Source organism: Canis aureus, chromosome 5 (genome assembly GCF_053574225.1).
Source record: "Canis aureus isolate CA01 chromosome 5, VMU_Caureus_v.1.0, whole genome shotgun sequence".
Lineage (NCBI taxonomy): Eukaryota > Metazoa > Chordata > Mammalia > Carnivora > Canidae > Canis > Canis aureus.
Window position 1 is genome coordinate 79,546,935 of NC_135615.1, and position 18,539 is coordinate 79,565,473.

At 50.9% G+C, this 18,539-nt stretch overlaps 1 protein-coding gene and 2 long non-coding RNA genes across 4 annotated transcripts; 1 reads left to right on the forward strand and 2 right to left on the reverse strand.

Moving 5' to 3' along the window:
* Positions 1-5,780: 5,780 nt before the first annotated feature.
* Positions 5,781-12,957, forward strand: PLA2G2D (phospholipase A2 group IID). Its single transcript, XM_077899360.1, has 4 exons — positions 5,781-5,895; positions 8,778-8,922; positions 9,638-9,744; positions 11,358-12,957. Exons 1-4 carry the CDS (start codon positions 5,802-5,804, stop codon positions 11,501-11,503), a joined length of 492 nt encoding a protein of 163 aa, XP_077755486.1. The 5' UTR covers positions 5,781-5,801; the 3' UTR covers positions 11,504-12,957.
* Positions 8,618-9,877, reverse strand: LOC144314800 (uncharacterized). Its single transcript, XR_013380659.1, has 2 exons — positions 9,378-9,877; positions 8,618-8,809 (listed from the first exon to the last, which is right to left on the reverse strand). It is a non-coding gene; the product is annotated as an uncharacterized LOC144314800 (long non-coding RNA).
* Positions 12,958-13,372: 415 nt separating the features above from the next.
* LOC144314799 (uncharacterized) lies at positions 13,373-17,349 on the reverse strand. Of its 2 annotated transcripts, none has more exons than XR_013380658.1 (4): positions 16,688-17,349; positions 14,906-14,943; positions 13,876-14,476; positions 13,373-13,805 (listed from the first exon to the last, which is right to left on the reverse strand). It is a non-coding gene; the product is annotated as an uncharacterized LOC144314799 (long non-coding RNA). The 2 variants fall into 2 exon arrangements; XR_013380657.1 differs by having other exon boundaries at positions 16,086-17,349.
* Between the last annotated feature and the right edge of the window lie 1,190 nt (positions 17,350-18,539).

Genomic DNA, 18,539 nt, shown 5'->3' on the forward strand with positions numbered 1-18,539 from the left:
AAAGGCTTTGTGCAAGGCAAAGTACTTGTTATCTCCCAGGGAGCTAATGGTGTATCCCTCTAGGCTAACCCTTTCCCTGGGTCTCACGGAGGTGGTGGCCCATTGAGGGGGGGAGGTCATATTAAGAGTAAGAAATGCCTCTGGCTTATTATCTGGCCCATGTAAGTCAGAACCCCCTGGAGCCCCCACTTCCCAAATAAAGTCTTGCTGTCATTTCTGGGAGTCTCTGTAGGAGCCTTGGGAGCTCCAGATGTCTCCAATCTTCTCTACTCCCCCGTGTGACCTCTACAGCTGTTCATGGAGGCCTCAGCACCCCAAAGCTGCAGGCTCAGTGGGATCACCCTACATTTCAGCCTCTGAGAGCACATTGCTCTGCACAGAGAATGGGGCATGCCTCCGGCCCCACACTGTGTCATGCTCCCTTCTGTCTCCTGGGCCCCACTTGGTGACCATAGCCTATGCCTGAAGCTTCTATGTGGCCTGCTCCATGAGGCTCCAGCCAAATCCAGCAAAAGAATAGCTTGGTGTCCACAGTCACACACACCCCCCCATTCTGACTGCTTAGGCAGATAAATCCACTTCATGCAAATCATCTCATGCAAATTGGTGTGAGGCCCCCACCCACACCCAGAGACGGGGGCGCCGGGGGTCTGCACAGCCCAGATTCCAACCAGCTCAAAAGTGTCTGGTTGCTCTGGGGACATCATAAGCTCCTGGTGAGGATCTGCTTTAGTCCTTCCTCTCTGCACCCTACGCAGCATGCTGGGCCTGCTGGCAGCTAGCGCATAGTAGGTGCTCAGGAAATCCCTGTCAAATGGAGTCACTTGCTGGCTTCCTATAGGATTTCTTTAAAGTGTGGTCTTTGCCTCCCATAAGCTAATATTTTTTTAAAGATTTTATTTATTTATTTGAGAGAGAGAGAGAGAGAGTACTAGTAGGGGGAGGCGTAGGCAGAGGGAGAAGTAGGTTCCCCACTGACCAGAGAGCCTGACGCAGGGCTCTATCCCAGGACCCCGGGATTATGACCTGAGCCAAAGGCAGATGTTTAACCATCTGAGCCACCCAGGTGCCCCTCCCTTAAGCTAATATTAATAACAATAATAACTGCCATTATTGAGTGCTTACAGTATACAAGCTGAGCACCATATATGCCCCTTGGAATTCTTATAAAAACCCTGGGGTTGGGGAAGGCATTCTCATTTTCCTCCACCTCATATAACAGATGAAGAAACAGATGCTTGGTGAGAATCCACATCAGGCCTGTCTGGCCCCACTTCCTTCTGAATGCTTAGGCTCTGAGGCCTCTCAGGGTGATGTGGCACTTGAGGAAGGCAGCAGGGGAGCTGGGTGGGTTCTGAGAACGGAAGAACCTTTGGGAAATGACCACCAAGAAGCTGCTGGCTGTGGGGGATTTCGAGTGATTCTGAAAATACATTCCATGGTCACTAGTCTGAGTTTAGGTCACTCTGAATGAACCGAGAGGTCAAAGTGGAAATCCCCCTGCTATGTCTGACCAGCTCTGCATCATTTAGAAACAAGAGACTCTGGGTTTCAGGCTTGTGGGGAGGTCAGTTTGCCCAGGCCCTTGCTTTGGTCAGAATTTTAGACTCTTTCCCCCTGGAAGAGGGGTCACCAGGTGCCATACATTTATTGATCACCACCTGCATGCCTGTACTCCCCATCATTGCACCCATACTCGTGACAGCAAGCCAGCAGGGGATGCATCAGTGGCCCCATTTATCAGATGGGAAACCTGAAGCTCAGAGAGATGAAGTAGTGGAATCAAGGTAATGCTGTTGTTAAGCTGGAATTTGAAGCCACATCCGTCTGATATCAAAGCTGTTGAAGAAGTTTCCACAATGTGAGTATACCAGTGTAGCCAACACCCAGCCTTCCCAGCACATCAGAGACGAAGCCCAGAGCCTCTGGGGGAAGCCAGCTCCATTACTAGACCCTCTCCCGCCAATCTTCTGTAACTCCGAGCTTCTTCTCTAATACCCTCTGCAGGTTCCCATGGACGGAACCCAGGCCATGGGACCATCCCAGTGAGTGGAGCTTTGTAGGGAGGGATGGGTTGAGGGGAGGATTCTATCATTGGTTAAAAGAACCTCCTCTCCCCCATGGGGGTACCCTTAGAAGATGAGGGGAGGTCCACTTTCCTCTCTTCTGCAATGAGGTTGGGGCAGTAGGTTTCCAGACCCTCCCAGCTCTCTTCACTCCTACCTCCACTGTGTAGGGAGGGCGAGAAAGGAGGGCAGAACCCCTGGGTGCAATGATTCATCTGCAACCTGGGGATTAGGGCAGGACCTACCTTACGTTACTATGTGTGAACTCTTGGAGCAGTGCCCAGCTCATGGTAAGGGTGGCTCTGATAGGTCTGTGTTCAAACCCATATTCTGCTGTGTGATCCTAGGCAAGTTTCTAGCCTTCCCGAGCTCCACTTTCCTCATCTGCACAATGGGAATAGCAGTATCTCCCTCACGGTGTGGTTGTGAGAATTAAATGAGACAACAACTCAGTGCCTGACACGTGGTAGAGGCTCAACCAATGGCAACCACTCCTAATAGAATTTGCACTCCAGCATCTAAGCCCCTGCTGCCTCCTTCCACCCACCACCTGGAGATCTTGATGGACTGTTGCCTAAAGGTATCAGCAAGTATTTTTCCTACCATTTCCAGGGAAGTAAAAGCACACAGGCTTGCTGACAAGTCCTGAGGGACGACCAGGCCCAATGGAAACTCATATATGCTGATGGAGGCAGAAGCAAGGGAGTTTCTAAATTCTTACAGACTTCAGAGAATGGAAGAAGTTTAAAACCTTTCTCTGGTCCAACCCAGCAATTTCACTTCCGGAAATCTATTTTAAAGCAACCACCCTTTAAACATAGACAAAGCTTTATCATCCCAGCATTAACCATAATAATGAGCAGAGGTGACCTGAAAGTCATAATAAGGAAAAAAACAATCAATAGAAACAGACCCAGAAATGACCCAAATGATAGAATTAGTATATAAAGCTATTAGAACACAATTACTATTCTATGTTTAAAAGAGAGGAAAGCTTGAGCAGGGTAAATAGACACATAGAAGATTTTTTTTTAACCCAGATCAAATTTCTAGGGTAAAACAAATATACTCAGAGGAAAGAAACAGTGGACAGGACTAAGATTTGACAACACAGAGGAAAAAGCTAGTTGTTTTCTGTTCATCATAAGCAGTAATGGTGACCAACAGATGGCAACGATGATGGGAACAATCATAGCTAACGTCTGTTGATCTCTAGCTATGGACCAAGACCTGGTCACCTACCATGTTGTTTAATTCCTGTGACAGGCTTATGAAGTAGGTACTGTCATTGTCCCCATTTTTACACATGAGGAAGTGTAAGACAGAGCTGAGAAACTTCCTCCAGGTGAAGTAGCTAGAGCACAGGGGAGGCCAGCCTAAACCCAGGTGATCTGGGTTTGAACACCACCTCCCACCATTTTCACCTCCATGGAATGCTACACGGCCCAAGCTATGGTCACTGTGATGGCTTTCTTCCCATGGGTGAGACTTGGTACACTGTGCTGGATGCCTGTGGCCTCTAAACCCCACAACAATCAGAGGAGGGAAGGACTATTGTCCCCACCAGCAAATGAAGAAACCAAGGCTCACGGAGGGGCAGCAATTGGTGCGGAGTCCCATAGTTGGTAAGAGAAGGAACCAGAGTTTGAAGCAGGTCCCTCTGGCCCCAAACCTAGACTTTCAGGTGTGCCCTGGGGTCTTGGGATATGTTGAGGACAGTCCATTCCAAGCCTCTTTGTAGCATGAATGGTGTACCTTTTCTCCCACTAGGGAAAGCCTTCTGGAATCAACAAAGGACCTGTGGTCCCGGCTACTTTTGCTTCTACCCAAATGATAACCAGATCAGGAGAAGCTGAGACTCTAGGAGGTACCCATGTGCCCCATCAGGAGCCCAGATCTGGAAAACTGTGCAGTGAAGTCCCACACTGAGAGGAGTATAAGAGAATGACCACAAGGCACATGAGAGAGAGGCATGTCAAGGACTATGCCAGGGACATATAGTTTGCCTGCTGCTTAATTATTTTGCATGCAGATTATTTTCTCACAGATGAGGTGATTGGTTGGTGAATGAGTCAAGTAGCAAAGGGAAAATTAGACTCTAGAGAGAGACCTCTCAGCAGTGACTTTTGCTGGCACACTTTTTTGGGTGAGCTGGTGGCAAAGAGGCCAATCTGTGCACTATGTCCTTGAAGAGCCATCTAATGGGCATGGGAGAAAACCAATCTCTGCTACCAATGGATCCTCCATTAAACCTTGAAAGGTTACCAGTGGAGCATTTGTGGGAGACCATGTCTACAATGCCTGTGTGTCCTGCCACCAGCACCTCTACCCTAGTTAGGCTGGGTCCCACCTTCTGCCTCATTAGGATTCCCATATGCAAACTGAGCCAGACCTGCAGCGTAAGATGTCAACACACATCAATTGCCTTCAAATTGTGCATGTGCTTGGACTCTCAAGTTTAGGAATAGATCCTACAGAAATAATCCTGGACACAAAGTGAGATTTAACCTCAAGGATATCTTTCACTGTACCAGTATATGGACTAGAATAGTTAAAAAAAAAAAAAAAAAGATTGGAAACAATCTTATGTCCATCAATCGGGGATTCATTAAATGAACAGCATAGATGTGTCAAGGGATTTTGGGTTGCCTTGCAAACTGTTACCACAGAAGAATCCTTAATGATGTAGAAATATGTTCAAGTTATATGGGTAAGTGAAAAGACACCCCATAAAGTACTACTTGCATCATTTTTCTAATGGGAAATGTGTGGAAAGATCCATACAACAATAGAACCAGAAGAACATACACCAAAACATCAATAGTGGAAACAACTCAAGTGCCTCTCAATGGATGAATAAAGAAGACGTGATATAGATATCAAAATGGAATATTATTTAGCCATGAAAAGGACATCCTACCATTTGTGACAACATGGATGGCCCTTGAGGACATGATGCTAAATGAGACAAATCAGACCGAAAGACAAATGCTGTTTAATCTCACTTATATGTGAAGTGTTAAAAAAAAAAAAAGCCAAACTTTTGGGATGCATGGCTAGCTTAGTCAGTAAAACATGCACTCTCAATTTTAGGGTTGTGAGTTCAAGCCCACCTTAGGCATGGAGCCCACTTAAAAAAAAAATGACAAACTCATAAAAATGGACAGTAAAATGATAGTCACCAGGGGACAGGAAGGAGCAGAAATAGGAGAGATGTTTATAGGTACAAACTTGCAAATAGTAGAAAATAAATCCCAAGGATCTAATGCACAGTCTAGTGAATATAGACAACAATATTGCATTATAATAATCCAGCTTGCTAAGAGATTAGATCTTTATTCTAACCACTAAAAAGAAATTATAATTATGCGACGTGATAGAGGTACTAATTATTGCCATACTGGCAGTCACAGTGTAATACATAGATGTATCCACTCAACAGGTTGTACACCTCCTCAAACTCACACAATGTTACATGTCAAATCTATTTAAAATCAAAAGAAGTGAATAGTGTTTACTGAATTCACAAGCGATTTTAAGTTATTTTATTGTCTACGATGTTCAAATCTCCTACACTGAATGTGTTCCTTTTGCAATCCAAAAGTTAAAAATAAAAACAATAAAATTCCCCCAATGCCAGAAACAGGAAATAGAGCAGACACCCGAGCCAGAACTGGGAAGGACAGGGGTGGGCTGGGTTGAGTGGGGGGTACCCTGATATAAGAGGCTGCCTCAATGGAGGGGGACTTCCAGCAGCTGCTTCAACCGTCCTGCCCCCCAGCTGGGACCATGGAACTTCCCCTGCTGTGCACCCTGCTGGTGTTTGCTGGTGAGTGAGGCAGGACCCACAGTGGGGAAGGGGAGGCGGGATGGGATGTAAGTAGGCGCTATAGCTCTTTCCTAGACTGAGCCTCTGCTCTGATCCCCACTGCCCTGGTCCCCCAGTCCTCAACCCTTCTGTCCCTGCAAGGAGCCAGCAGCAGCGGCCGGTCCCCAACATGCTGGCTTCGGCCGGGGAGCTCTGGCTCTGCACGCGGTGCCGCATGCCTCTGCTGTGAGGCTGAGCATGGAGGGGCTCAGACACTGCGGTTGGCTGAGCAGATGCCTACGGTATTTTGGACACAAATTACAGAAAGGGATCTCCCCACCTCCTTCTGCTCCCCTCTGTCACTTTGACCAGATAATAACAATCTTTCGTTTACGCACAGCACTCTGTACATTTAAAACACTTCCTTTCATGTTCGTTGTCTCCCTTGAACCTGGGAGGAGGGTCCTGTTGACTGTGGTGGGAGATGGGGCGGTTTCCATTCAATCTTCAGCAGGCCAAATATAAAAAAGTGCTTGTTAGCAAATCAGTGGTTTTGTTTCTCGATCCGTCTCAAAGTATGTAGTGTTAGAAAGGATTTGTACTTTCGAATGTGGTTTTATGTTGTCCTGGGACTACCAAATTTTTTAGAGGAACACATCTCCTGGGCCACAGTAGTGGCAACCATTGGGAAAATTGCAGTCAACTCCTCTCCCAGACACAAAGAAGCAAGACACTGTAGACATAAAATACGCAGATAAACCTGCATTCGAACGCTGGTCCCCTGTCTCCTGGCAGGATGACCTTGGCCAAGTCACCCTACTTCTCTGTGTCCTCATCCGTAAAATGGACACAATAGCACCCTCTTCGTAGGGTTGTTAGGACTTTAATGAGAAAATGTATCCAGAGTGTTTAGCAAGTGTAAGTAATAGCGAGGAAACAACAGCCTAACACCCAGCACAGGCGTGATGAGGCAGTAGGTGTGCTAATTCTCGGGGTGAGGGGGTCCATCCCCCTCGGTGGCAATGAAGGATGATAGAGCTACCAGGAATTACTGACAAGCTAAGCCAGTTCACCAAAGGTCACATAACCACAGGCCAAGCTCTGCGGTGTTTCAGGGTTCATTTCGCCTCAACTAGAAAATTATTAGGAGGCAACCATCCAAAAGCTTTCTGAACCCAAGTTAAATATATTGTTTGCCTGGCAAGGGCGAGCTGCATCGTTCAGATATGAGCTTATTTGTATAATGCTAAGCTGACGTGGAAAGGGCCAGACTTGGGGCAGCAAGAGGGACGAGGTACACAGAAAAGCAAGAGTCTGAATTCAGGTCCCTGGTTGGCACACAAGGTGGGTATGACCCTCCCTGCCGTGGGTTGCCTCCGGGTTCCTTATCACGGAATGTGGGATTCCGGGGGTCCTGGGATCAGTCATTAGTACCCTCAAGGCTTAGCAAGGATTCTCTTAAACACCCCTGGCAAACAGGAGTGGCAACATGGATTCTGGCCCATTGAGGGGACACACCGGGTGGGGACAATAGCAGGCCTCCAAGTACGAGACACCACCGGTCCCTTTTAGCTGCAGCCCAAGGCAACATGCTCAGGATCTCACCTGTGGCCCATTGCACAAGCCCCTTCCAAATCCCCTCCTCCCACCTCCACCTCCTCCAATTTGGGGCTCACTCTCATTTTTCTATTCACTTCAATGGCACGAAGAACTTTCATTATAACACCATTTACCTGGGGAGGGGCGGGGAGGGGAGGTGTATAACGAGGTCACTCAAAGGGGCCCATCTGGTCACGTCTCCCTGAAATTCAGGTCCATCTACATTCTCGAATCGTCTCTCGAGGTTGCACACATGTATACTTGGGTCCCCTTATCTTGTCTGGTCCTCCCAGGCCCTCCCCTGAATTCATTGACTTCATATGTTTTATTTCTCCTATCTCAGCATTAAGTATTCTTCTCCCCCAATAAAATAATAGCCCCTTATGATCCATTCTAACCAGTAGCAATTATGCCTAGAATGAAAAATATCCACGAAAATCATTGATTTCTAAATCACACGGCCTCCCAGGTGAGCCACGTGAGTGCTTTAATCTGCAGCTTTCTCTAAGGGAGGCGAGGGGCAGGTGGGGTCCAGGGGAAAGTCTCCCTGTTACAGAACGGGAACTTGGTGCAGAGGCAGGGAATGGCACCCAACTGCCTTGGGCTTCAATCGTGGCTCCTCCATGTACCGGCCACTGTGACCCGGAGCAAGGTCCTAGGGCTCAATCTGCTCATCTATAAAATGGGCATTAAATGTAGTTCTTGTTGTATCAATGTGAGTTTCTTAGTTCTCATAAGTGTCCCGTAATTATTGAAGCTGATCATAACATCAGAGGAAAGTAGGTGAGCGGTGTACAAGAACTCTCCGTAACTCCTTGCAGCTTTTCTGTATATATAGAATGTACCAAAACAAAAAGAGTAGTTATTGGGGGGAAAAGAGTATCTCATGGGTTGAATGGAGTCAATGAATTACTACATGGAAAGACCCATGATAAGCATTCACTATCACTATATATTTTTTAAAGATTTAATTAATTTATTTGAGAGAGAAAGAGAGCAAGCGAGCGAGGGCACAAGCAGGGGGAAGGGCAGAAGGAGAGAGAGAAGGAGAAGCAGACTCTCCTGATGTAGGACTCGATCCCAGGACTCTGGGATCATGACCTGAGCTAAAGGCAGACACTTAACCCACTGAGCCACCCAGGCGCCCCATCATATATTTTTATTAGCCATGATGGTTGTTGTCACTTTATTTCCCAAGGTCATTCTGATGTGGTCCACCAGGGCACAAGTGCCAGGCCTGTGGGCCACTGGCCACCACTGATGTTCAGCTCATGTCCTCTCCTTGTTGTTGGACTCCTTGGCAGGTGTGATTCCAACCCAGGGTGGGATCATGAACCTGAACAAGATGATCAAACAAGTGACCAGGAAGACACCCATCTTCTCCTACTGGTTCTACGGCTGCCACTGTGGACCTGGAGGCAGAGGCCAACCCAAAGATGCCACGGACTGGTAAGGCCTTCCCTGGCAGGGCCACGGGTGCCAGTCCTGCCCTGCCCGCCCCCTGCCCCAGGACTCTTCCCTTTCCTGCTCCCCCATGTATTTGTTCCACGAATTCGTTTTGTCCCATGTGCTAGGAACTCTGCTGAGGCCCAGTCCCATTCCAGGTCTCCTCGCCCTTGCCTTCTGGCTGGTTCTGCAGAGTCTCTGAAGGCCCCTTTGCACTTCCAACCCCTGATTTAGTTAGAGTACCCCCCACACACACACTCCCTGCTCCCACTGCACGCTGTTTTTTTCAAATTCCTACCTCTTTTTGCCACTGGCTCATTCAATCTTCGCAGCAGCCCCCCCCCCAACCCCGTACCCCAGGGAATCAGCCAGGGGGGCTGATGAGAGCCATCCAGACCCAGGGTCACTTCCCTCATCCGCCACTTATAGCCTGTGTGCTCTTGGGCGTGTGGCCTGACCTCCTTGAGTCTGTTTCTTCATCGGTGAAATGGGGGATACACCAGTGCCTCCGTCACAGGGTCGTAGTGAAGATCAAGGGAATATTCACAGACAAAACACATGCCTGGTTCACAGGGCTTCCACCCTCAGTAGGTGTCAGCTGGTGTGACCGCAAAGAAGGCTACAACCCTGCCGGCCTTGACTTCCAAGGTGGGCACTCCATTTCTACCTTGGGCAGCTGTGCTCCCTGCCTGTCCCACCGCCTGTCCTGTCCCTCCAGGTGCTGCCAAACCCATGACTGCTGCTATGAGCACCTGAAACTGCACCGATGCCGTATCCACACAAACCATTATGACTACACCTTTTCCCACGGGGACATCCAGTGCTGTGAGTGCCCGGGCCTCGGGGTTGGAGTTAGAGGCTGAGGAAGGGAGCTCTGGCACTCACTGCCTTTGTGGGCTGTGTGACAGTGCACGAGCTGCCCAACCCCTCTGTCTTTCCCATGTGTCCAGTGACTGTAGCTGGGCTATGGAGGAATGGAGCTGGGAGTACAGAGAGGTCCAACAGGGGTGTTGAGCCCTTTAGGATTTAGAAGGCAGGCAGGCCTCAGCTTGGATCCCAGAGCCACCATCAACCAGCTGGGTGACCTTGAACACAGTGCTTAGCCCCTCTGAACATCGGCGGTCTCATCCGGAAACTCAGGATGATCACAGTTATTCTACTCCCTAACATTAATTCCAGAACTAAAATGAGAGCAGTTAGAATGATCCTCACACATGCCCGCCGCCAGGCGCATGCTCGATGAACCACCTGGGGCATGACTTCCCCGTCACAAAGTCTTAAGCGTTCCTGGGCCTCAGAACAGCCCAGCCAGGAGCGGCACCATCTCTATGACCTCCATGGTATAGACAAGGACAGCAAGGCCAGAGTGAAGAGGTGCTTGCCCAGGGTCAGCCAGCTGCAAGTGACAAGAACCTGGGTCAGAGCTCAGGTCCCCAGCCCCCTCCCACCCCTGCCCTCCGTCCACCCCTGCCTGGAGACAGGAGGCAGCTCCCAGGGCTGGGAATGAAGGGCTCATCCCATCAGTCCCTGTTCATCGAAGGCTTAATAGTAATAGCAACAGGTGCACCTGGGGGCTCAGCCGGTGAAGCATCTGCCTTCAGCTCAGGTCATGATCTTGAGGTCCTGGGATCGAGCCCCCCATCGGGCTCCCTGCTCAGTGGGGAGTCTGCTTCCCCTGCTCTCCCGCTGCCTCTGCCTCTTACCCCCACTCACGCACTCTCTGTCTCTCCCAAATAAATAAATAAATAAATAAAATCTTAAAAAATAATAATGGTGACAATAATAGCCAGCATTTGTTGAGCACCTACTGTAGGCTGAGTGCTTTGCTTCTTCAGTACCCTCAACAGCCCCAAGGCAGCACTCACCCTCACCCCAAGTACAGATCACAAAACCCACGCACCGAGGTCCCTTCGGCCTCAGTCTCCGCACATGCTGTTCCATCTGCCTGGAACACCCCCCTCTGCCACCCACCGCGGCTTTCCACAGGGGGAGCAGACCCCTCCCACCTCAGCTCAGATGGCTCTCGATGCCAAGTCCAGTCCCCCTCTTTCATCGTCTTGCAGCCCCTGTATCATCCCTTACTTCCGTGGGGAGCAGGCCGCGATCTTCACTTCTGTGGCTCTCGAACATCTGCCGCCCCCACGGGGTGCAAACCTCCCATGTCCCCTCGAGCCCGCCCTGTCCCTCCAGGGCTTGCTGCAGGGCAGGGGCTCAATTGTTTATTAAGTGGATGAATAAAGAAAGGAGCCATGGCACATGGGGGAGGTCGAGGTCCGGCCTGAGGTCCTGCAGCTCAGGTGGAAGCAGCTGAGAAGGGCACTCGAAAGTTCGGCAAGGACTGTGCTGCCTTCAGGAACTCCCTCCGGGGACCCCAGAGCCACCCGGGCTCTGCCCCAGGAAGGGACAGACGGTGAGCTCCCTTCTCCTCCACCCCACAGCTGACAAGGGGACCTGGTGTGAGCAGCAGCTGTGTGCCTGTGACAAGGAGATGGTCCTCTGCCTGCAGCGGAACCTGGACTCCTACCAGAGGCACCTGCGATACTACTGGCGGCCCCACTGCCGCGGCCAGACCCCGATGTGCTAGGAGGAGCCCCCCGGCGGTCCCAGCTCCCTGCCCTGTTCCTCAGCATCTCCAGCTGAGGGTCCTGTGGGACTGCCGACACCCCTACCCAGGGTCCGACCTCCGAACCAGCTGGGGGTGTCTCCACCTAACCCCACCCGCCTTCTTCTCTTGGACCTTCTAAATCTCTCCGCCCCGAGGCAGCAGCTATCTCTTCCGAGGATGCATCAAGATCTGAGGAAAAGCCAAGGCCAGGAAGCCCCTTGGGGACAGTATTTGGGCCGAAGCAGCAGGGGTCAGGGGTGGGGATTGGGGGGGCCGTGGTGTGGCAGGTCCTCCCTGCCGCTGCCACCTGCCAGGCCACCTGCTGAGTCTCGCCCCCTCCGATCACGCTGTCCAAGCTGCAGCCGGGGTGGCCTTTCTGAAGGACCACGTGGCTACTTCTTAAGACCCTGTAAGCCCTCTGCCGCCCCAGGGTAGGACCTCTCACGGTGTTTGGGACCCACAGTGTCCTGCACTATGTCACTCTCCCAAACTAGACTGGCAGGTCCTTGCAGGCAGGGCCCATGACCACCGTGGAATCAGGTGCATCCTTGCACCCGAAGCAGTACCTGGGACCAAGAGGGACTCTACAAATCCCTCTCAGGCTAAGGTCCAGATGAAGCTGCCTCGTCCTCTTGCTCTAGGCCCAGGTCCTCACGCACATGCGGTGTGTCCTTTCCTGCTTCCAGGAGTTTTCTCAGGCTGGGACCTCTGCAGAGTGCTCCGCTTACTGTCCCCAGGTGGCTGAGCCCCACCAAGGGCCCAAGGGCTACTTGGAACAGAGGTCTCCTCTGGCTGATTCCTCCTGGCTCTTGCTCCCTCCTCCAAACCTGCAGAGCAGTTTATGAGTCTGGAATGTACCAGGTTTTATCTTGAGTGATATATAGTATCTGAACTTTCCCAGTGTCCTCCAACTAGACTGGAGCTGCTGGAGGACGGAGGCTACGTCTCTCATCTTTGTTTCCTCTGCTCCCGGAAATAATAGGTGCTCAATTAATATTTATGGACCAATGAGCCCATAATGGATGGATGGATGGATGGAGGTTGTGGGAGATGTTGCTGGGGCCCTACCCAGATCCCCTCCCGGCCCAGTCCCCCAATCTCCAGCTAAGCCAGATGTTTGGCTGCTGTGTGCCCACATCTATCTCCTTCTCCTTGTCTGCTGGGAGCTACCACGCCTCCCACCCTGCCCACCTCTAACCCGTATCTAGGGAGTGCAATACCAGAAGGGAGTAATTGCCCAGCCCCTGCCTCCATACAGGACCCCCTGGACAGCACATTGCATGTCCCAGAGCTCCTCCTGGGACCAGGCTGAGGCCAGACGTCTGGAACACCTCTTTGCTTAGCTTCATACCCTAGTCTGGCCTGTTTCACTTGTTGCCTTACAGGTTTCTCCTGTGAGCACGCCCTCAGTAAATTACCCATTTGCACAAGAATCCTGTCTCAGGCTCAGCTTCTGGAAAAACTGACTTGGGATGGATGGGTGGTTGGATGGATAGATGGATAGGTGGATGGATGGGTGGCTTCTTCACACAAGGATCCATGATCTATCATTTGTATGTGATTAGCTGTGTCTCCAGCAACAGGGCTGGAGGACCTAGAGCCACTCACACCCTCCAGCCTGTGACATGTGTAAGTGAAACAGTTGACCAAGCACTTATCCTACTTCTACATAAAGCTCAGTGGCTCATGTGAGGCAGGGTAGAAGAATTAAGAACCATGGGCACTGGGTTCAAATTCCAGCCATACCACGGACTAGCCATGTAACCTCACCTCAGGAATCTTGGGTTTCCTCCAGTGTATAGATGAAAGTTAGAAGAAAATAAGATGAGGTCAGTGCAGTGCCTGACACATGATAATGCCTCTTTATTTATTTTTTTTTAAAAGATTTATTTATTTGCTTTAGAGAGAGAGCAGGGGAGAGGGGCAACAGGAGAGGGAGAGAGAGTCTGGAGTAGACTCCGTACGGTGCACAGAGCCCGATGCAGGACTCGACCTCATGACCCTGAGATCATGACCTGGGCTGAAACCAAGAGTCAATCACATAGCTGACTGCACCCCCCAGGCACCTGGTAATGCCTCTTTACATGTTACCTGTAGCATTTTTGTTCTTGTTGTTATATAATGACCGCATCTGAAATCAAGATAAATCAAGGGAAAATAGTTAATCAGTGTCCCCCTCCTTTCCACCCAATTCCTCTGTCCTTTTCACAGGACCGTGCAAGCTGGGTCAGTTAGATCCTGAGGCACGGTGATCATTGACTCAAGAGCTGACCACCCCCCACTGGGATTCATTCATTCATCATTCATTCATTCATAACAAATAACTATTGATCACCTACTCTATGACCCACTCCTCCGTTGGAGCTTCTGTGGCCAGGCTCTGTGATGGTGACAACATCATCATCTGTTGACAGATATGAGCATTATTATCCCGATTTTACAACCTCAGGCTCAGATCGGGGACTTCAATGTCCAAGGTCCCACAACCAGCAAAAGGGAGAACCAGGATCCCACCCTGACTCTCCTCACTCTGCTCCCTGGCACCCCGTCCCATTTGTATCGATCAGGACACTTCCTATGACTTGATGGACTCCAACAATGACGGCATTTATGACCTCACATGACGAGAAATCCAGGGGAAAGGTGGCTCTCCGGTGGCCTGGAGATGTCCTCAGCACCAGGTGTTCTCTCCTGCTCTTGGCCACCCTTGCTGTGCTGCTCTGCCCCCTGGGTGGCTCCTCCCAGCTTCCCGATTGCAGCTGTGGGCCAGACTTCAAACCTGGACGTGACTACATCCACCAGAAAACATACCATTCCTTTCATGTCTGTTTTCAATGAGCCCTACTGCCACCACCTGGCACATCTCCCCCAAGGACGGGCCATACTCAACCGTAGTGCTTCAAGGTGACGGGATCACTCTGGTTGGTTTCAATTCCTCAGGTTTTCCTTACCCTGGAGAGGAGAGAGTTAATGTCCCTGAGTGGTGGGTAGTGGCTGCAACCAGAGCTGTGGGGGTTGTTGATGGCCTTGGGTGAGCAAGTCCAAGGCTGGATCAGGAGGAGGACAGTGCCTAAAGCACTCCTCTCTCTGAGCTAAGCACCTAGAGCAGGGCCTGCTGGTCATAGAGTAGGTGATCAATAGTTATTTGTTATGAATGAATGAATGATGAATGAATGAATCCCAGGTTGGTCAAGTCATGGGACTCTGGACCAAGAGGACCAAGAGGTGGGATTGGCAGATGGGATCTCAGGGCAGCCAGGACTGAGTCCCCAGAGTGAGGCAAGACCCTCTCCCCCTCCCCACCATCCTGTGAGTGCTCATTCTGGGCCTTTTTCCAATTCCTGGGATTGGGTAAGAGGCACCAAGGAGGGAGAGACTCACCGGCAGCTTCTGTTCTCCACGCCCATCTCTCAAGTAGCCTGGAGGATGTAGGAGGCAGACAGAGGACACAGTCACCGTGCTTCCCATTCCTCCCGGGGTCAGACTCACAAAGGGACAACCACGGGGGGGCGGGTGGAGCCAACACTGAGCACCTGTGGTGCCCCCTCGCCCACTCCCCTCACCTCTCTGGGGCTTGGTATTGTCACCTGCCTCTTCCAGCTGCAGAAACTGAAACTCGGGGTGAGTCACTTGCTAAGTGGCAGGGCTGGGAATCGAACCCAGTTCTCTCTGCTCCAGGGCCGTGTCTCACCCTACCTCCCACACTCTTTCCTGGGACAGCTGGTGAGTCAGCCCTGGGTGCCCCTCTAGTGGGTGAGATCCTCCCCCAGGGATGAGGAGGTGAGGCAGGGGCAGGTGGCCAGGCAGGAAGCAGCTCGGACAGAAGGGTGGCGGGTAATAATTGCACCCACCGTTAACAGTAGCGTCCTCACATTGGGAGCCCTTCATCCCACAGCTGGCTGAATCCAGTCCCTAGGCCACCTGGACCCCATGGGCCACCTCCAGGGGGCGGGGAGGGGCCAACCTGGGGCGGGGGCACGATGGGTAGCTGCCTTCTCCATGACTCTGCCTGCTTTTCCAGCAGAGCCTCTCCCAAATGTCCATGCTCCTTTCACGCTTCTCCCCATCGCTGCGCTGTGCGGTGGGGCGGTGGGTCCTGTCCTCCCCTCTGCACCCCGCCCCCGTCTGTGTCAGTGCCCACTGGGGGTATTCATTTGGGGTGCACAACGCCCCTGCTCTTCCCGAGGTCAGCCCGGAGCCGACCTCACTGGAACAGCCTGGATGTGAGGGCCTGGCTGGCTCTAGAGTGGGGGGGATCCTCTTTATCTTTTTTTCACTTAAAGAAGAGATTTTAGAGTAGCTGGTGAAAACTCAAAGCAAGTCACAAAAGGCAAGGCGGCGGAGTTTCCTTCCTTTCTGTCTCTGCTTTAGGTTCCTGGCCAAGCCTCGCTGGCTTTGGGGCCTCTCCTGGATGGACTGCCCTGGGCTCCTTGCCAGACTGGCCCCTTGGGTCATCCAGGGCTCAGGAGACAGTCACCCCCTGAGAGAAGGTCCCTGCCTCCCAGCAGAAAGCAACCACCTCTCACCCTGTCTCCCTGCCTTATTTCAATTCTCTGCTTACCTTTTCTGTGGGTTTTCTTAATCACTGACTCATTCAGCCGTTTGTATATCTTAGATTGGGAAGCGCACCTGCTTTATCACCTCCCAGCCCCTCCCTCCGAACTATCAGAAACCAGCCGCCTCCCTCTGCCAAGACCACTCCCCTACTGGCAGGAGACCCTGCAGGCAAAGGTCATTCTCACGGTGGGCTGCCTCTTCTGGAAGGATCCAGCCCCAAGATGAGGCTGCCACAGGGCCCGGCTCTGTTGATGCCTGCAGGTAAGTGCCCCTCCTCCGTCCCCAAAACCCCAAGTCCGGGAACCACAGAGCAGAAGGAAGAGGAAATAATTCAGCCAGGTGGCCTCTGGTTTCTTAAGAGGGAGATGGGAAAAGATACTATTTTTCAGGGTTTCCCTGTGCTAGGAACCTTAAACACCTGATCTCATTTACACCTCATTACACGGGCCCCCACCGGCTGGGCACTTTGCCCTTCTTTTCTGGGGGAGGATCCAGGCTCTGATAAGTAAAATATTTCGCCCCAGGTAACTCACTCAGCAAGAAAATACCAAGATTTGTTCCTCTTGTGCCAGCACAGCTCATAGAGCTGAAAGATTGGAGACCCACCTTCTAGATCAGACTCCATGCGAGCCCCGTTCTATCAGGCCCACTGCTTCATCTTCCAGGTAGGAGGGGAGAGGATTAGGCTTCCCAAACCCCAGCCTTTCGCACATCACCTTCCAGATGTTTGGTTTAAGATTTCAATTTTCTTCTTCTTCTTCTTCACTTTTCTTAACCTAAATAAAAATTTTTTTTAAGCAGGAAATTAATTCCACTCTGGTAGAGTGAAAAACCAGTGTCACTTGTCATCAACGGAAAATGACCATAAAAATAAATGCAATGAAAATCAAACTCTTATTGGAGAGGGAAGTGCACGATCAGTAGTTGGGTCAGCTAGCAAGCATGGGAGGGGTGCCGAGGACCCCCAGGCTCCACGCAGAGACCGCCTTCGCCTCAATATATTCTGAAGGACTGGAAGGAACTAGATAGGGAGCAAGTCATGAGCTCTGTGAGCAGCACTGTTTGTCTTCTCTGGAGAGTCCCAAACCAGGCTGGAGGTGTGTGGGGGGCACCAGCTGGGTGATGCCGTGGAAGGTTCTGGAGACGAGGGAGGAGGAGCACAGGGCCTGCTCTTGGGGAGCACAAGCACAGCAGGGAAGAAGGTCACGGAGTGCTGGACTGGGGGCTAGGAGACCCCCAGGCCAAGCCAGCTTCTGTTACTCTCTTGCTCCAAGGCCTCAAAAGGGATCAGAATTTGCCAGCCCCGAATATGCCACTTTGTATACAAATTATTTGGGGCTGGTGGCAATTGAGTATCCACAGATGCGGGAGGAGGTCTTTGCCCATCCCTTATCTGCCTAAAAACAAGACACAAACTTCTCTTTGAGAAAAGTGCCCCCAACCCTTGTACTTGGAGAGAAGAGCAGCTCTTCTCATCAGCGCCAGGGAGTCAACACTCCAGAAGCAGACTTTTCTAAAATAGCGTGTCCTCCATTAGATCCCCCATGTAGCTCTTAGTCATTTCCCCACAGGTTATAGTCCTTGAGGTCCAAGCCGTCTCTCCTTTGCTAAAAAGGAATCCTCTGGGGATCCCTGGGTGGCTCAGCGGTTTAGCGCCTGCCTTCGGCCCAGGGCGTGATCCTGGGGTCCCGGGATCGGGTCCCACATCAGGCTCCCTGCATGGAGCCTGCTTCTCCCTCTGCCTGTGTCTCTGCCTCTCTCTCTCTCTCTGTGTGTCTCTCATGAATAAATAAATAAAATCTTAAAAAAAAAAAAAAACGGAATCCTGAGTCTCACCACTTCTTTGAGTTTCACTTCTTTTCGGTGAACTCCTGTGCATGTCAATATTAATAAATACCACATGGCTTTTCTCCTGCTAATCCATCCTTTGTTAGTTTAATTTGCAGCCCCCAAGGGAAAACACCTAAGAGAGTAGAGGGAAAGTTTTCTTCACCAACACTGACCTGCAGTTTCCCATTGGTACCAACATGGTCAGGGTGGAAAGTTCCTATTAAATGGAACAGTAAATAAAATAAGATGTACAACACTATGTCCATATTGAGTTTATGGGGGAAAATGTACTACACGAAAACTTGGCTGGAAAAATGGTCTAACATAGTGGGCAAGAGTGTGGCTCAGCAGTTGAGCATCCGCCTTCAGCTCAGCATGATCCCCGGGTTCAGGGATTGAGTCCTGCATCAGGCTCTTGCAGGGAGCCTGCTTCTCCCTCTGCCTGTGTCTCTGCCTCTCTCTGTGTGTCTCTCATGAATAAATAAATAAATAAAATCTTAAAAAAAAAAAAAAAAGGTTTGGGCCCAGGGTCCTGCACAGAGGATCTGCCAGCTGTTGGGGTCTCCTGACTCCTGGATGTAGGATCTTAGGCATAAGCCACTGAACCTCTTTGAGCCTCAGTTTCTTT

Coding starts and splice junctions, on each gene's coding strand:
- PLA2G2D (XM_077899360.1), top strand. CDS start 5,802: ATGGAGGGGGACTTCCAGCAGCTGCTTCAACCGTCCTGCCCCCCAGCT. Junction 8,923..9,637: donor CCCAAAGATGCCACGGACTG/GTAAGGCCTTCC, acceptor CTGTCCCTCCAG/GTGCTGCCAAACCCATGACT. Junction 9,745..11,357: donor CCACGGGGACATCCAGTGCT/GTGAGTGCCCGG, acceptor TCCACCCCACAG/CTGACAAGGGGACCTGGTGT.